We start from the raw sequence: 16,978 nt of genomic DNA on the forward strand, positions 1-16,978 counted from the left end.
TGAGCCAAAGGCAGACACTTAACCGACTGAACCACTCAGGTTCCCCAAATTTTTCTTTCTTTGAACATTTCTTTTCTTGGTTATTCTCATCACATTGCTTTTCATCCAGAGTGTGCCTTGAAAAGTTGCCCACAGGTCCCTTCACCCTCTGCTCTGATCTTAGTCCCAGCATCCAACCTCTCGCTAAGACCCAGGTGACCTATTTGTCATATAAAAAAAAAAAAGGAACTTTGCTATCTATCCTCATATTAGACCTCTTAGCAAAATATGAAAGTGCAGATTGCTACCTTGTTCTCAAAATGTTTTTTTCTTTTGGCATGCTTCCATGATCCCACATTTTCCTGTACCTCCTCCTTCCTCACAGGCCACTCGTTCTCAGTTTTCTTTTTTTATAAGATTTTATTTACTTATTCATGAGAGACACAGAGAGAGAGAGAGAGAGAGAGAGAGAGAGAGAGGCAGAGACACAGGCAGAGGAAGAAGCAGGCTCCACGCAAGGAGTCTGATAGGGAACTCGATCCCGGGACTTCAGGATTATGCCCTGGGCCGAAGGCAGGTGCTCAACAGCTGAGCCACCTTGGTCTCTCTCCTTCTCAGTTTTCTTTGCTGGCTCTCCTGCTCTAGTCACTCTCCCAATGTCAGAGTTCCTCCGTACTTGCCTTCCCTTTGTGCCCTGCACAACATAACTTCCCCTGTGTTATACAATCCATTCTCCTATCTTGATTATTAACTACTTGATAGTAGTAACCTGAACATGACTGAAATCTAAAGCCATCATCTTTAATCTTTTCACACCTGTTCTGCCCCCATTTCAATATGCTACCATTATATACCAACTGCTCATGTCAAAAAAATTCAGAAGTGGTGATAAAAATGTCCTGAATTAGTGGTGATGGATGCACAGTCCTGTGAATATAGTAAAAACTACTGAACTGTATACATAAAAAAGGTGAATTTTGTCATGTGAATTATATCTTAATAAAGCTGTTTTACAAAGTAACAAAATTAAGAATCACTTACCCATCACTTTGTCCACTCAATCACTATCCACTTTATCACCAGATTCTGCCTATCCTATCTACTTCCCAGTGCATCCCAAATCCGTTTCTCTCCCAACCACTCTGCTACCAACTGCTTCACTGTCCTCATGACCATGGAAACATCACCTTTCACCTAGTCTACTAGACCCTTACACTACAACTTTACATTATAACATTATATTTGTATTCTTTTCTTCACTTTTCCCACCCCAATCTATTCTCCTTATAATAACCAGAGTCACCTTTTAAAATCCACCTTTACTGGTCACTTCCTGGCTTAAAATTCTTTATTAAAAGCTTCTTTCTTTTTTTTAAAATAATTTACTTATTTATTTATCTATTTATTTATCTGAGAGAGAGAGTGAGCGAGCGAGCAGGAGGAACAGAGGGAAAAAGAATCTCAAGCAGACTCTGTGCTTAGTGCAGAGATTGTCCCAGGCTCAGTCCCACGACACTGAGATCATAAACTGAGCCAAAACCAAGAGTCGGACACTCAAATGACTGAGCCACCAGGAACCCCTGAAGGTTTCCTTTCATCCTTTAGATTTTGTCTTAAATGTCACTGTTTTGGACTATATCTAAAGAGACTCTCTTTCATATTACTTTTATCTTCATACTGTTTATTACAATTTCTAACCACAGACTCCACTCCCTAGCTTTTTTAAATGTCTGTCTTTTCCATTAGACTGATTCTTATTTCCTGATGTACAGCCTAACACTATACTTGACAAATTTAGGCACCAAGTATGTCTTAAATAAAAAGACCAAAGAGCTCTTGAATTTATGTAAATGAACCATTAAGTAGACCACTGTTCATTCAACCATTCTATTTGTTTCTACTCTTTTCTGCTAAATATTTTAAGCTTAAAAAATTGTTCCTTGTATTAAATTTTATTCTCCTCTTTAAATAGTACTAAAATTAATTAATGTTCTAATTAATATCATTTGTTATTTTTGGACACAAAGTACCAATTCACAGGCTTAAATATTCCATGCCACAATACTGCTTAATTTTTATCTTTAATAAAGCAAATTAATAATAAATGAAAAACTAAGCAAGGAGACTAATACATTTTTAAACAACCTTATAATAATATTTTGTTAGCTCCATTCACTTAAAAAAGTATTTTAAACCTTTCACTTACCATATGTATCATATGGATCCACATTAGGGCTAGGCATATTCCACCACTGGATGGTTGCATCAATACCACCACTAAAACACTGTTCTCCATTAGAACTAATAGCTAATGACAAAACAGGACCACTATTACAGGAAAAGAGGGAAAAAATTACTTATAAAGCCTATGAAGAAACTCATTATCTGTATCTCCCCAACCTCTAAATTTACGTTGTTATCTAAAAACTGTTTAAAATAAAAATAACAAACATGTAAATTTGAACAGCACTGATTATACTCTCACTAATACAATTACTAATCAAATGAAGTATTACTCAACTAATGTCTTTTCTAATATAAACAAATATAAACAAATATGAGAAAATTATAAGGTCTGAGGATTAATAATAATTAACAATAACTATAGTTGTTAATTTAAGTATAGATTCAATAAAACTTACATGTGGGCCCTAAATGTGTAGATAGGCTCTACATCTAAAGAGGCACTCCTAAAAGAGGAGAAAAGAAAGGTGGGGGAGGAAAAGGTAATTACATAACTGTAAATCACTGGCTGACATTCAAGAATCATTAAGTAAGATCAAATGAATGCATGCAAAAAATAGAACCATAAATAATAATAATTATGAGTAAATTTGGAAGGAAAAAAAGACAGGCTAGTATGAAAATACTTGCTTTTTGGCAGGAACTGTTTTTTGCAAGTTCCAAAGTTTCAGAGTATGGTCCTCAGAGGCAGTAACCAGCACAGGTTCTACAGGATGAAAAGCTAATGCCCGTACTCCATCGAAATGGCTACGTAGTGTATACTTGGGGTTCCATGTCTTTCGAAAGGCATCTTTATTGGCAGGCAACTAAAAAGAAAGAGTGCAATATTTAGTGGTAAAAGTAGTAAACTGATAGGCATGTGGAGTTTTGTGTGTTTTGGTGTGTTTAAAATATATATATTTAACTGCTTTGCTAAAATGTCCAGTGGAAATTTAATGTACCTTAAAAACTTTATAACAGATCTTTATCATTTAATAAATGATACTAAGAAGAATAACTTCAAATTAGCTTTCAAATACCTAGATCAAATGAAGAGTTCCTTAAACTGTTTTACCTAATCATCAGGCTAAACCCAAAGGTCCTATTAAACGTTAGATGAGAGCAACAAGAACTACCATGCTGCAATGCTTTACATGAAAACAGTAAGATTATATAAATGACTACCAAAAATCCAAGAGAACATTATTAATACAGTTGTCATTTAGTAAATTAGCATGTGAAATTTTTAAAGGAAGCAAATTAAGGTACTTTCCAAAAGTCTGAACTAAAGACACTTTAAGAATATTGTCATCCTATTTTCATTATTATTGCTGATATTGGTAAGAGGTTAATCTTTTTACCTTCATTTCTCCATCTGTAAAGATAGGCTGTGAAACCACTTCTAAAGTAGTCAAAAGTCTACTAGAATTTAGTTGTTCATATGCTTTGAAAATATTAATGAGAATAATCCAGCCCACCAAGGCTGATGTCTCTAAAAAGCATGCTAATATAGGTATAACATAAGTATAAAACGTAGAAAAAAATGAATGTTATAAAAGGGGAAAATTTGCTGAAAAACAGTAAATTCATTTAGACAAAATCTAAACAAGTATAGTTAACTCTCAATTGAGTGTTCATTGTCTATAAAAAATTTAATCCAAGACTAGTTTCGCCTCCAAACACTACTCTTCCCATCCAATCTCCATTCTTTCCCCCATCCCTCAAATGAAGGACTAAGTGAGTATTCAGGAAATGGCAAGCTAACTTTAATATTACCCTTAAAATAATAAAAGTTCAAAAATAAAACATAATTTTTAAGAAGTATCCTGAAGGCAAGTGATTCAGGTTACCTATTTTTCTCTTGTTGACACCAAAATATGGCTTAATTTGAGTAGATAATTGAGAGTTGACTACTCAAGATAGATATTTATCAACCAATATTATAAGGTAATCAATCATCCCAAACTTCTAGCTAATCCACCACAATACCTAAGAAAAATTTAAACACCACAAAGTAGTTACAAAAGAAAAACTACATGTCACTTCAAATCAACATATTGACACACTTAAACTTATCTTTTCCATGCACCTTGACATTAATTCTGTTTTATAAGTGTTTCCAAAAAAAAATAAGGAGCCTTCTATTAAATCATTAAAAAATTAAAAATAAAACTGCACTTACATCATAACTATAGTCTGCATCATTTGTTACCGTCAAGTCTGCAAGGTCTCCAAGGCCCAGTACACTTAACAAAACATCATCAGAACCCATAATAAATGACTTGCCTCCTCCAGATGGAAACGTTATTGGTTCAGCTATAAAGAACAAAACCGCTTCTTAAATGCTGAAAAATCATACAGTACAAGACAATATTGTGGGGGAAATGTAAGCACTTAACAGTTACAATATTAATATAATTAATTTTTATTTTCCCACTTCCCTCCTATTTCTTCCAACTCAAGAAATCCTATTACTGAGTAGTAATAAACAAATGTTTATTTGCTTATTTACAAACTGCAACATAATCTTCCACAAATCAAATATGCACTAAATATATTATTCCAGCATGGGAGGGGGGAGCCACAAAAGACTTTTGTCTATTTAAAACACTTATCACTTTGGTACAATTAGAACTATAGTATTTTTTTAATATTACAGGTTAAGTCCTTTTGCTCTATATTGTATTTGCTTGTAAGTGCTAGGTATTCTAGGCCCTGAAAAAATTAATGTAAACATTCCAATGTAAATGGTTTCCAGTTTATTGAAATAAGCCTTAAATTGCTCAGATTACTCCAATAACAACAATGTTCTAGGAAAAGGGCAGTTCTACAACCAACAATGTCAGCTTCCTTCCTGGAAAAGGTTAATCCATGTAATGTTTAAAATGCTTTCCAGTTTTCACGCTCTATGATTTATTATTTTAACTTGCCTTTTATTTACCATGACACTTCTAAAATAACTACTCTACATTGACTATACAACTTTCAATTAAATTTTTCACTTTGGCCAATTAAAGTCAAACTCTGCCATAATCAGAACTATACTATTATATATTTTGCTGCAAGTTATAGTACAAGCAATAATTCTCAGTATTATCGCACATATGCTTTGAAAGCAAAATTTTAATCTGATGATAAAAGTAGTACACAAGTCATTGCAATACAAAACAACTCAACATACCAAAAACATTTGAAATTCATGAGCAAATTTAAAAGGGAAACATAAAAACTCAAGCTAATTAATTTTGAAAAGTTCCTACAAAAAAATGATATAAACCTAATATAGTACAAAAAGACATAACAGATGTAATAAAATGTGTCAGTCATCACTAATACTACTGAAAATAAGTAAATAAGTATATAAGACACAAGTCAACTTCTCCTAAATGTATACTATTGCAAAAGGAAACTTCATCTTTATTTAAAATATCTTATTTTATTATTCATCAAAGTAAGCTATATAGTTTGACTCAGAGTCCTCAATGACACTGCTAAAATAAGTTGTGAGTCAGCAAGCAACCTAGAGTATCAGACAGAAAATATACACGTATATGCTAGTAGGATTTAATCTTTCAAGGATTATGTTTATTTAATCTAAATCTATAGAATTGATCCTTCCTACCAATATCTAGTAAGCAGTTATTGGTAATACCAGAAGCTAAAAAAACTGTAAAATAGTTTAAAGTTATGTTTAAGAATAATTACATAAAATTCATTAGGTAATATTTTCTCAAAGTATTTTTAGCCAGTACAAGGACAAATTTTTCTTTTAATCTTATAATTTGTAAATCAAGTTAGAACAAACTGCCACAATTCCTCCCACTCACAATTACACATTAACACAGATCTTGATAAAAGCCCAATAAATTACTTTTAACACAATAACAAATTATTTTGCATTATCATATAGTGATTTGCAGAAATATTTTTCTTTCTTTTTTTTTTTTTTTAAATTTATGATAGTCACAGAGAGAGAGAGAGGCAGAGACACAGGCAGAGGGAGAAGCAGGCTCCATGCACCAGGAGCCCGACGTGGGATTCGATCCCGGGTCTCCAGGATCGCGCCCTGGGCCAAAGGCAGGCGCCAAACCGCTGCGCCACCCAGGGATCCCTGCAGAAATATTTCTGATCAGCTTTTGCTAAACTTAGGGGCATGTGAAGGGAAGTGCCTGTATAATATTAACTACTTTTAACCATTTCTAATTAAGTATATTACTACATTTCTCCATCTCTCCCTATATACATATACTTATTTATATATAGTAAGCTATACTGCTCACTCAGTATTTATTATATACCTATGTGAAAAAAAGTATTTTATGCTGTATTTCTCCTTTCCATAATCACCCATCACTGGGGCATACAGTAATCACAGTAAATATTCAATTTATTTTTCCCTGTATTTTTGCAGAGAGAATTAATTTCTATTCCATAAATTAATTTTATTTATATTAACTACCTGCAGCAAATGACTGCATAAACATAAAAAAAATCATTAGTAGTTTTTATAAAGAAAATTACGATATTTTTTATTGGATAAAACCTAAGAGATTTCATCAAGCAATTCAAGAATGCTATTACTGTATTATCATTTCTTTTTTTTTGAAATCTTAGGGTCTACAAAATGGGATCATAGAGCAAGGTTGTTTTTTTTACTTCTGTAACTAATGCTCCTCTTTCTTTTTATGGACACAACTAAGGAAACTTATAGTTCCCATATCAAACTAACTCTTCCTTCTTCAATTTTATGAAACCTAAAGAACACAGATGATTTCACTAATGTCAATGGTGATATGGTAATATCTTAAATCTTTATTAAAAATACTGGTTGATAGGACACCTGGGTGGCTCTGCGGTTGAACATCTGCCTTTGGCTCAGGGCGTGATCCCAGGATCGAGTCCCACATTGGGCTCCCTGCGAGAAGCCTGCTTCTCCCTCTGCCTATGCCTCTGCCTCTCTCTCTCTCCTTGTGTCTCTCATGAATAAATACATAAATCTTTAAAAAAAATAGTTTGGTTAAAAACAGACTTTTCTTTATAAAATGTATAGAAACAAAGTTGGAAACTGCCCCTGAAATAAGAGATTGTGAACTCTAATGTTCCCTTCTTAGCTCTAGGTCAAAGCTGAATTTGTATCTTTTTAAGTAACAAACACTAACTGAAGATTTACCCTTTAAAAAGTATAATAAAGCTCATGTTCATTGGCCTCCTCCTCCTTCCATTATTAAGCAACAGTTAGATCACTGACTTAATTTTTTCTTTAGAAAGTACACATACAAGGGTGCCTAGGTGGCTGGCAGTTGAGTGTCCAACTCTTGGTTTTTGCTCAAGTCATGATCTCATGGGTCCTGGGAGGGAGGCCCAGGTCGGGCTCCATGCTCAGCAGGGATCTGCTTTCCCTTTGTTCCTCCCCCCACTCGTACACTCTCTTCCCCCACAAAATAAGTATATCTTTAACAAATAAAAAGTTTAAAAAAATAAGTACACATAAACACTCTCAGAGCTCTAAACTGATTTTTGTGTAGTGTGGGCCCTCACTGGCTTTTTCCATAGGTCAACAGTTTAACGCATTTAAAAGGGTCTCTCTCTGTTTCTACTACTATGCTTTAATTTGTAAAATCTACAGTTTACATCTATGTTAACTACAAAAACTTTAGCAAGCTTTCCAAGTATTATTTGGTAAAACAGACCAAATGCTAAAGAAGCTAAGCCACTACTAAATGCCTAAAATAATGGAGTTGGTATGTGAATTTTAGAAAAAAAACCTCCTAAAGTAAAACAGGAAAATAGGTTAATTAATAGTGGAAAAGAGATCTAGAGGAATCAACAGACTATTTAACTATTCCTGTTGTTTTTCATGTTTAATATATTTTGTCTTGGTTTTATTATTTTAGTGATTTTTACTTCAAATTTTGGTACAGATTATGATGAATACATGCAGAGATGACTGTAAGGGAAAATTGCAAAAGTTAATTTAACCTTAACTGTCAAATGTGCTACTTGAAAACTCTTTAAAAAGAAAGTATTCAAAAACACTTAACTGAGGCATCAGAAAAATTCTCTTACATAGCAAAAGCAGAAATAATGAAATAGTCTATACATCAAATTCTTAGATACTGAATTATCTTATACATACTCCTATATTATAATAAGCCTTTGGTAAGAATTCAGTCTCAATACTTAGAACTATAATTATCTAGATCTAGAATTAGAAGTTATTCAAGTATATCTACACATCCTCAGCTAAAATCAATTTTGGTAAAAATGCCTAAGTAGTATTTTTATTTCCTACACATTTCTAGTTTAGGTACATTAGAAAATTATCAAGTAGTATATACTGGGAACCAAGTCAAGGAATAATTCTGTTCCTTCATTCTAAAATAATTAAGCCTTTGTTCCATATATTTTTTAGAAATTACATGTAAGGTTCAAAGTATAATGTCTGGCATCTAGCTGTCTATTTAGTGTTTAGTGGTAGTTATTATCAGCCACTAAATTCAAGCAGTATGACACAATGACTAAATAGTTTCCCATATGTACTAAAGTATTTATTTATTTATTTATTTATTTATTTATTTGAGATTTTATGCACTTACTCATGAGAGACACACACACAGAGAGAGAGAGAGAGAGAGACAGGCAGAGGAAGAAGCAGGCTCCATGCAGGGAGCCCGACGTGGGACTTGATCCCATGACTCCAGAATCACACCCTGTGCCGAAGGCAGGCGCTAAACCACTGAGCCACCCAGGGATCCCCTAAAGTCCTTTTTAAAATTACTGTTTTCCTGCTATTAGATCTGTAAGCTAAAGTTAGATTTCAGAAAGGTACTCTGAATTGACCTATGGTAGAAACAATTCCACTTAACATTAAAAACAAAAATAAAATATGTAGACATAAAAGCCCCAAATTCCAAAATCCCTAAGACAATTATATCAAGAGCTTACCCAAACCTTCTCTCTAAAGATAAAAGGCTAATCTTTAGCATGTTAAAATAGCAAATTTACAATATTAAGGAGACATGATTTTGTAATTAATGTCTTCTGCAGTATAAGTAAACACAGTACCTAAATTTTGTACCTTCCTCTGCCCTTGCACCTTCATAATCAGTCATTTTAGCAGAGGCTGACCTAGACTGATTAGAAGGAGTGGGTGCCTGGGTGGCTCAGCTGGCTAAGCATCCACTCTTGATTTTGCTCAGGTTATGATCTCAGGGTTGTGAGATTGAGCCACACACAATATGGAACCCGCTTAAAATTCTCTCTCTCCCTTCATCTCTTCTCCCACACCTCATTTAAAAAAAAAAAAATCCTGAAGGGATGAGGAGCAATTTATCATCTCTCAGATAGCTATGATGTCACAGAGTTTTGTCCTGTTGACCCCTGTAAATTAATGCCAGCAGTAGAGGTTCATTCGCCTGACTTGCTAACAGCCTTTAAAACTAATTTACTAACAAAACAGGCTATTTTTCAGAAGTTCTAATTATAAAAACTCAGATAAATATATCTTCAATTTTCCAAACCACCCCTCCAAAGATATCTTAAAAGATTTAAATACTTAATATATTCACAATTTCTGTGGAGAAATATATATTCACTACGTTTTATATCTATGTATAACATTGAGTCTTGTCATTAACCAAACTTTTGTAAGCTCACAGATACAAGTATCCTTAAAACAAAAGGAAATTCTGGTGTTTAAGATTAATGTTTAAGAATAAAACATTAACTTTTTCCAGTTTAATTCACTATCTTAAAAAGTAACAAGTACACATGATTTTTATATGAGAAGGGAGCAATTTGTTTCCCTATTTTTATGCGGATATTTTCTGCCACATTTACACAAATGTGTCATTAACAAAGCAATCCCAATTTTTCTATTTCTTTCTTTCTTTTTTTTTTTTTACTTTTTCAAATTTGAAAAGCCTCATTTACCAATGAGTTCTCTGAGATTCTCTTAATAGTCTAAAAAGTCAACACTGTCACAGGCCATAAATTTAAAGGCAGGATTTCAGCTGTTGCCTGGATAATTCAGGCCAAAATACACAAATCTCAAAAGCATCTGCAGTTAAGATCTCTTTAACTTTGAACTTCAGAAATGACAGAACTTCTCAGAAATGCTTTAAGTATCTCTATTTCTGTGTGGAAGTAGGAAATATGCCAAACAGCCTGAACTTTCTAAAATAATTATCATGGGGATTTATTTGAGGATTTGCTCCCTGACACTGTGTGACTGCAAACAAATTGTCCAAAAAATAAAAACTGTCTAACCATCAGTTAAATTCGACACGAAAGAAAAATGTTATCCTTACAAAATAGCTCTCTTCTGTAATTTTCCCACTTACAAATATCATCACCATTGATTTAGCTTCTATTCTTAAAATTCTGCAACTACATTTTAGCAATTCCTCTTCAACCTGTAGGGGCACCTGAAGGCTCTGTTGGTTGATCAGGCAGCTCTTAATTTTGGCTCAGGTCATGATCTTGGGGTTGTGGGACTGAACCCCACATCTAGCTCCATGCTCATCAGATAGTCTGCTTGGCATTCTCTCCCTCCCTCTCCCTCTGTACCCCCCCATAACAAAAAATAAATATATTTTTTAATTTTTCAATTTTTAAAATGGGGACGGGACTGTTTTTAAAAAGAATTTTCCCTACTCACCCCCGCCAAATTCTCCTTTATTATTCTTCAGATTAATCTACTCTGTAGACTTTATTCTAATCTATGCTTTCACTCATCAATTACTGCCATAAATTCCTAATTAGTTTTCCTAACTCTCAGCTCCATTTATCTTCAATCAAATTGGAAAACCACAGCCACATTAACTTAAAATTATCACAATTATCACCCCTTATTCAGAAACAAAAAGTGGCCCCTTAACATTCTCTGGATCAAAGCTAACTAAAATCTTGTACTTTATCTTGCATGTGCTTCATGATCTGATCCTATTTTTCCTACCCAATCTCATCTTTTAATGCTCCACAACACAAATCTCCCTGATTTTAGAGTCAAAGCAGTTTCCTTATAACACACACACACTCTATCTTTAGCATGCACTTCAACTTATCAAGATCTACTTATTCCTTCAAACCAGTTCCAGCTCTCCTCTATGAAGCCTTTGTTGATCCTTTTCTGCTCATTCTTATTATACTCGTATGTACCAAAACATGACTTTATTATCTTACAGATAATTTCATGATAGCTAAATGCCAAAACTAATAAAGATAAGAAAAGGTTTTATTACACATGTGAAGTCATAATCTCCCTGAACACACAGACTAAGAAATATGGAAGGAAAGGAAATAACATGAAAGCTATTGTTGAAACTGAAGATCCCAAATTATGGAGTAACTGAAATTTTTTTTCACACTATAGCCAAACATTAGTCTTTGTGTGACAGATGTGCCAAGTTCAGTAGAAGATGTAAGAATCCTGTTTTAATTCTAGTTGCTCAAAAGCTACTAAAAGATTAAAGCAGGTGATCCCTGGGTGGCTCAGTGGTTAAGCTCCTGCCTTTGGCCCAGGATGTGATCCTGGAGTCCTGGGATAGAGTCCCACATCGGACTCCCTGTGCAGAGCCTGCTTCTCCCTCTGCCTGTGTTCTTTGCCTGCCTCTCTCTCTCTCTCTCATGAATAAATAAATAAAATCTTAAAAAAAAAGATTAAAGCAGATTTCATAACCAGATTTAAATCTTATGTAGCCCCTAGTTCTTAGAATATCTTTCAACTACAAATTTAATGTCTTCATTCTCTTTCTATTTAGTGTTTAATATAAATGTAATAAAATGCAATTTCAAATAAAACATCTGAAGCCTAATTAGTAGTAATAAGAAAACTGTAAGCATATTACTATAAAGAATATTACACATATTCAAAATATTCAAGGCTCTAAATGAAAACTCACTAAGCATTTATTAAATAAAATCTGATTCTTAATTATTGTTGGACTTCTAGAAAAAAATACTTTATCTAACTTAACAACAAGATTTTATTTTGGAGGTGAGGGGAGAGGCAGGAAGAGAATCCTAAGCAGACTCCATGTTCAGTGCAGAGCCTGACACGGCCCAGTCTCATGACTCTGAGATCATGACTGGAGCCAAAATCAAGGGTTGTATGCTTAATGGACTAAACCACCCAGGAGATCCAAGAAAAACTTTTTTTCACTACTCTGAATATATGTCCTCCCTTTGTTAATCAAACCTCATTCTTTTTTTTTTTCTCCAAATTTCATATTCTAAAGCGAAAACAATTGTTAGGCAATCTGGAAAAGATAAGTTTATTTATTTATTTATTTAAAATTTATTTATTTACTTATTCATGATAGACATAGACGGGGGGGGGGGGGGGGAGTGCGATAGAGAGGGAGAGAGAGGCAGAGACCAGGCAGAGGGAGAAGCAGGCTCTATGCCAGGAGCCTGACATGGGACTCAATCCCGGGACTCCAGGATCATGCCCTGGGCCAAAGGCAGGTGCTAAACCGCTGAGGGATCTCAATAAGTTTATTTTAAAATAAGGATTTAGTTTGTATCATGCTTGCTAGATGTGTTCTACATTCTGACTACTGTTCTAATTAAATTAAGCGTTCACACGAAAACTATCGTCTTAAAAATAACATCACAATAATAATAAATAAAAACTAGTTCAGCTACAAAGTGATTCTATAGTTTTAAAAAGTGTACTGATTGAAAGAGTATCAATCTAATACTTTCTGACCCTTCTCAAAATGTCTAAGTTAATATTCAGGGGAGGAAAAAAAAATGAGCTGAAGAACTGAACTGTTTGCTTTAAAAGTGAAATCAGGGGCAGCTGAGTGGTTCAGTCAGTTAAGTGCCAGACTCTTATTCTCAGCTCATGCCTTGATCTCAGGGTCGTAAGTTCAAGCCCTGTGTTGGGGGAGTTCAAACCCCATATGCATCCATGCATACATAAGCTGTGAAAGTAAAGCATGAAATATAAAACCAACTGCATCCCTTTACTATGAGACAATTGCTTTTTGTCTTTGATTTGATGCAAGTGAGAAAATACTTAACTGTTTCATAGACTCTTCAAATTTATACTCTCCTAAACAGAAGCAGCTTAAATATCAAAGATATTTGGGGTGCCTGGGTGGTTCAGTGGGTTAAACATCTGACTCTTGATTTCAGTGCAGGTCACGATCTCAGGGTCATGAGATTGGCTAATAAGCCCAGAGTGGGGTTCAGCACTCAGCACAGAGTCTGCTTGAAATTCTTTCTCGCCCTCTGCCCCTCACCAGGCTCTTGCACGTGATTCTCTCTCGCTTGCTCTCTCAATTAAATAAATAAAATCTTAATAATATCCAAGATATTATACAGTGTGTGCCAAGTTGTTTTTAAAAGCCTACTAAAAGTTATTGCTAAAAAAAGATAATTTTTCCTTAAATGTCAGAATGTCCAATATGCAGATATTTGGACAAAAGTCACACTTGACAAAAATATTACATCTTCTGGTGATGGTTTGTCATCTTGGATCTGGAATAACAAGTGCCAAACATTAATATAAAATTAAAAAAAATAGAAACAATCCAGGGACACTCACTTTCAATTTATTTAAAAATACTGAAAAAGTTGAAAGACTTTCCTTTTCCAATGTATTGACAATCAACTTAAAGGATGCGCAGCAATTCTAGTAACACCAGTAAAGAAGGGGAATGACAATATTCTTCTATACATGGGGAAGACAGAAAAATTAGGACAAATGACAATTATGAGGAAAACTAAGATGAGTTCATTCACTAAGAATTAGAACTGTAAACATATATATTCTCAGAATGTGAATCTTTGAAATGGGAAAAGCTTATAAATCATCTGAAGATATTTAACAATCTAATTTTAATAAGCCTCAATATTAAAGGTAATAAGTAGCACAGGAGTAACAATAAGCCACAGAAGAGTATCTATCAAAAGAAAACATATTACAATCCATAATTTAAACTTTCCACGTTGAAAACCCAAAAAAGTCAAAAATCAAAGGAAGTCTTAAAAAAATTTTAACTCCTTTCCTCATATTCTAAATAAAGATTTCACATTTGAGATGGGATTTTTGTTACTGCTTTACACGTTTTTATTTAGGTATAAAATACAGCAAAATGGAGACCATCAAAAACTTTTTTAGAAAATTCCTACCAGACCAAAATTTTAACATAACAAGAAATATAGAACCTCCCCTTGACTCCCTTCCCCAATTACAGAACCCTCAGAAATTATTAAGAATAAAAGAAAATGGAGTTATAGGTCAGATAACTACTACATTTTTTAATTTCCTGATTTTCATCATTGTACTGTAGTCACTTGCTAAACCATTTAAGGAACAATACATCTACAACCTACTCATTTTCTGAACTGTCCAAAATATTAAATGTATATATTTACAGAGAGAGAAATAAATTAAGCAAATGTGGTCAAATGTTGACAATTAGGGAACCTGGGTGAAAATGACATGGAATGCTTTGTACTATTCTTGCAATAGTACTTTTCCTTAAGTATGAAATTACGTCCAAATATAAAGTTAAAAAGAAAAGGAAACAACATTTTTGAAGCCTGAGAACGAAGTAACTGCATCAAGTCTCTTTAGTTTCATGGTCTTTACTTATAGAAGTATTAATAAAGGATAGCTTCTAAATAAATGTCAGTACAAAATTAATACTGAATTGTATCTACAATCCAAGGCAAAGGTCATATTTAAGTATTTTTCTTTTGCCTCAGGTGGAAAAAAAGAAGGAAGAAGTGAAGTAAACAAATTAGAAGACAACCAACAGTTTATTAGCTCTGGATTTCAGAATTCTTTCCATTTAAGAATCAAATCATGGTTGAGTTTTTACAAAATTAAAAAGCTGATACTCTCACCACTTTTTTCTTTCCATTAAAAAGAAAGGCATTTAGGTTGGATTACATCTACTGAATCTATATGATAAAATTAGCAAATAATTTTCTTCCAAGAATCTAGAAAAAAATCTGTAGAAAAGTGATTCAGTGGGTATAATTCATTCACATTTTGGAATAAAGAAATCAAAAGACTACAGTTTATGAATTATTCTATCTTGTACAAAACTATATTCTGATTAAAGTATCAGAATAAAACCCAAAAAAGACAGCTAATAATAAGAAAATTCATGATTTATACTTTTCATGTAAAACTATATCTTTGCTAATTAATATGATGATTTACCTAAATTAAGACATTAGAAGTTATGATCCAACAACTTAAAAATACAATTTTTTATGTCCTTAAAGTTTTGTCTTCATATCAGGGAATCAGAGCCAACATGTTCATAGTGAATTTGATATATGTAACAGCAAAAGGGTTTTACTTAAATTTACAAAGCAAGTGCGAAAAGAAACACATTATGTCCCATTTCATTCCTGAGACATTTTGTTGGAAACCTCATCTTTATATATATAGGTCACCTTAAAGACACTGACATTGGTAGAAACAATCTAAAGGTCTAATTAACGGAGGCCAGGTTAAACCTACAAACTGCAAAACTATGTAACCATCAAAGTTATATCTTATTCAGGTGACAGTGAAACATTAAGAAAAAAGGAATTTAAAATAACGGATATTTTTGTTAAAAAAATTAAAAATAAGGTTTATATATAAAGACAACACTTAAAAAAGATATATGTAAAATATTAATCCCTAAGTATTAAGACCATGGGTGTTTTTCACTTTTTGGTTCTATATAATACACTTCTTATACTGAGTAACAAGAATATATTATTTTTATGGTTATATAAACAAAGTCTCTGTTTCAAAAAACAGACATAAAACCAAAATTAAAACAATCTGGCTAAATAATACAATACATATCTAGATAATGAAACAGTACTGAGACATGAGAGCCTCAGGCATGGCTCTGTGGGCCTCAGCTCCTAATTTATATAACAGCAATTCCTTTTTGTTCACCTCACAAAGCTCTCCAATCCTTATATTTAAAAACAAGGTAGTTCGGTTAAAAAAAACAAACAAACCTGAAAACATGTTAAACAGAGGAATACTTATTGACATGAAATTATGTCTTTGAAGTGTCAGTTTTTTCGTTATTTAGTTATTTAGATAGGCAAATAACAAAACTGTTCATACTAAGGTTCTATTTCTTAAAAGTTATTTAAAATTTTACAGGGGTTTTGAATTTTAGTTTCAGTTCATTTGCTTTAGTATTTCTTAAACAAGCGAGTATAACACTTTTTAGAAACATTTAAAACCTACAACTAAAAAAGACCTTAAATTGGCTTATATCTTCTTTTCTAAACCTCAAAAAGGTATAGATTTAATCATATTGGGGGGGAGGGGAATGTGGTATTTGTATTTTAAATTAAAGCAACATTATCTAACATTTTCTAAATAAATCTTCAGCAAATGAGTCAATTCATGAATAACATACGTAAGTAATCTAGTATTACTGGATAAATAAATTAATTCATTTCATTAAAAAGACCTAAATCCTAAAATTCTAATGTTGTCATGTCTATATTCAATAGTCAATCATGCGAAACTACTTTTATATTAAACATGCATGAGTTATATAGGTAAATGATGTTAGAGCTGAACACAGCCCCTGCCCAGTACTAAATGTTTTTAAATACAATAAGCAATTCATTGTACAATCTGAAACTTCTTAGAGAACAGTTTTTCATTCACATGCATAGCAAATTGGTATAATGTTATAAAGGAAAACTGTGTAACAAGTCCCCTAAATTCCCCTCATTAGCTTCTACAATAAATTAAACCATTTAAAACGAGTTTTACTGAAAAAAAAAA

At 33.0% G+C, this 16,978-nt stretch overlaps 1 protein-coding gene across 7 annotated transcripts in view; it reads right to left on the bottom strand.

Moving 5' to 3' along the window:
- The window catches only part of STRN3 (striatin 3), a 112,682-nt gene that overhangs the window by 14,622 nt on the left and 81,082 nt on the right, over positions 1–16,978 (bottom strand). For all 7 annotated transcript variants that reach the window (XR_013385948.1, XM_077908918.1, XM_077908913.1 and 4 more), the window contains 4 exons: positions 4,385–4,518; positions 2,854–3,029; positions 2,622–2,669; positions 2,186–2,307 (listed from right to left, as the gene is read on the bottom strand). Coding sequence is in view for 6 of the 7 variants with exons in the window: in XM_077908918.1 (XP_077765044.1) it covers positions 2,186–2,307; positions 2,622–2,669; positions 2,854–3,029; positions 4,385–4,518 (480 nt within the window). In the remaining variant the exon portion in view is untranslated. The remainder of the gene's footprint in view (positions 1–2,185; positions 2,308–2,621; positions 2,670–2,853; positions 3,030–4,384; positions 4,519–16,978) is intronic.

This window comes from Canis aureus, chromosome 9, assembly GCF_053574225.1.
Source record: "Canis aureus isolate CA01 chromosome 9, VMU_Caureus_v.1.0, whole genome shotgun sequence".
NCBI lineage: Eukaryota > Metazoa > Chordata > Mammalia > Carnivora > Canidae > Canis > Canis aureus.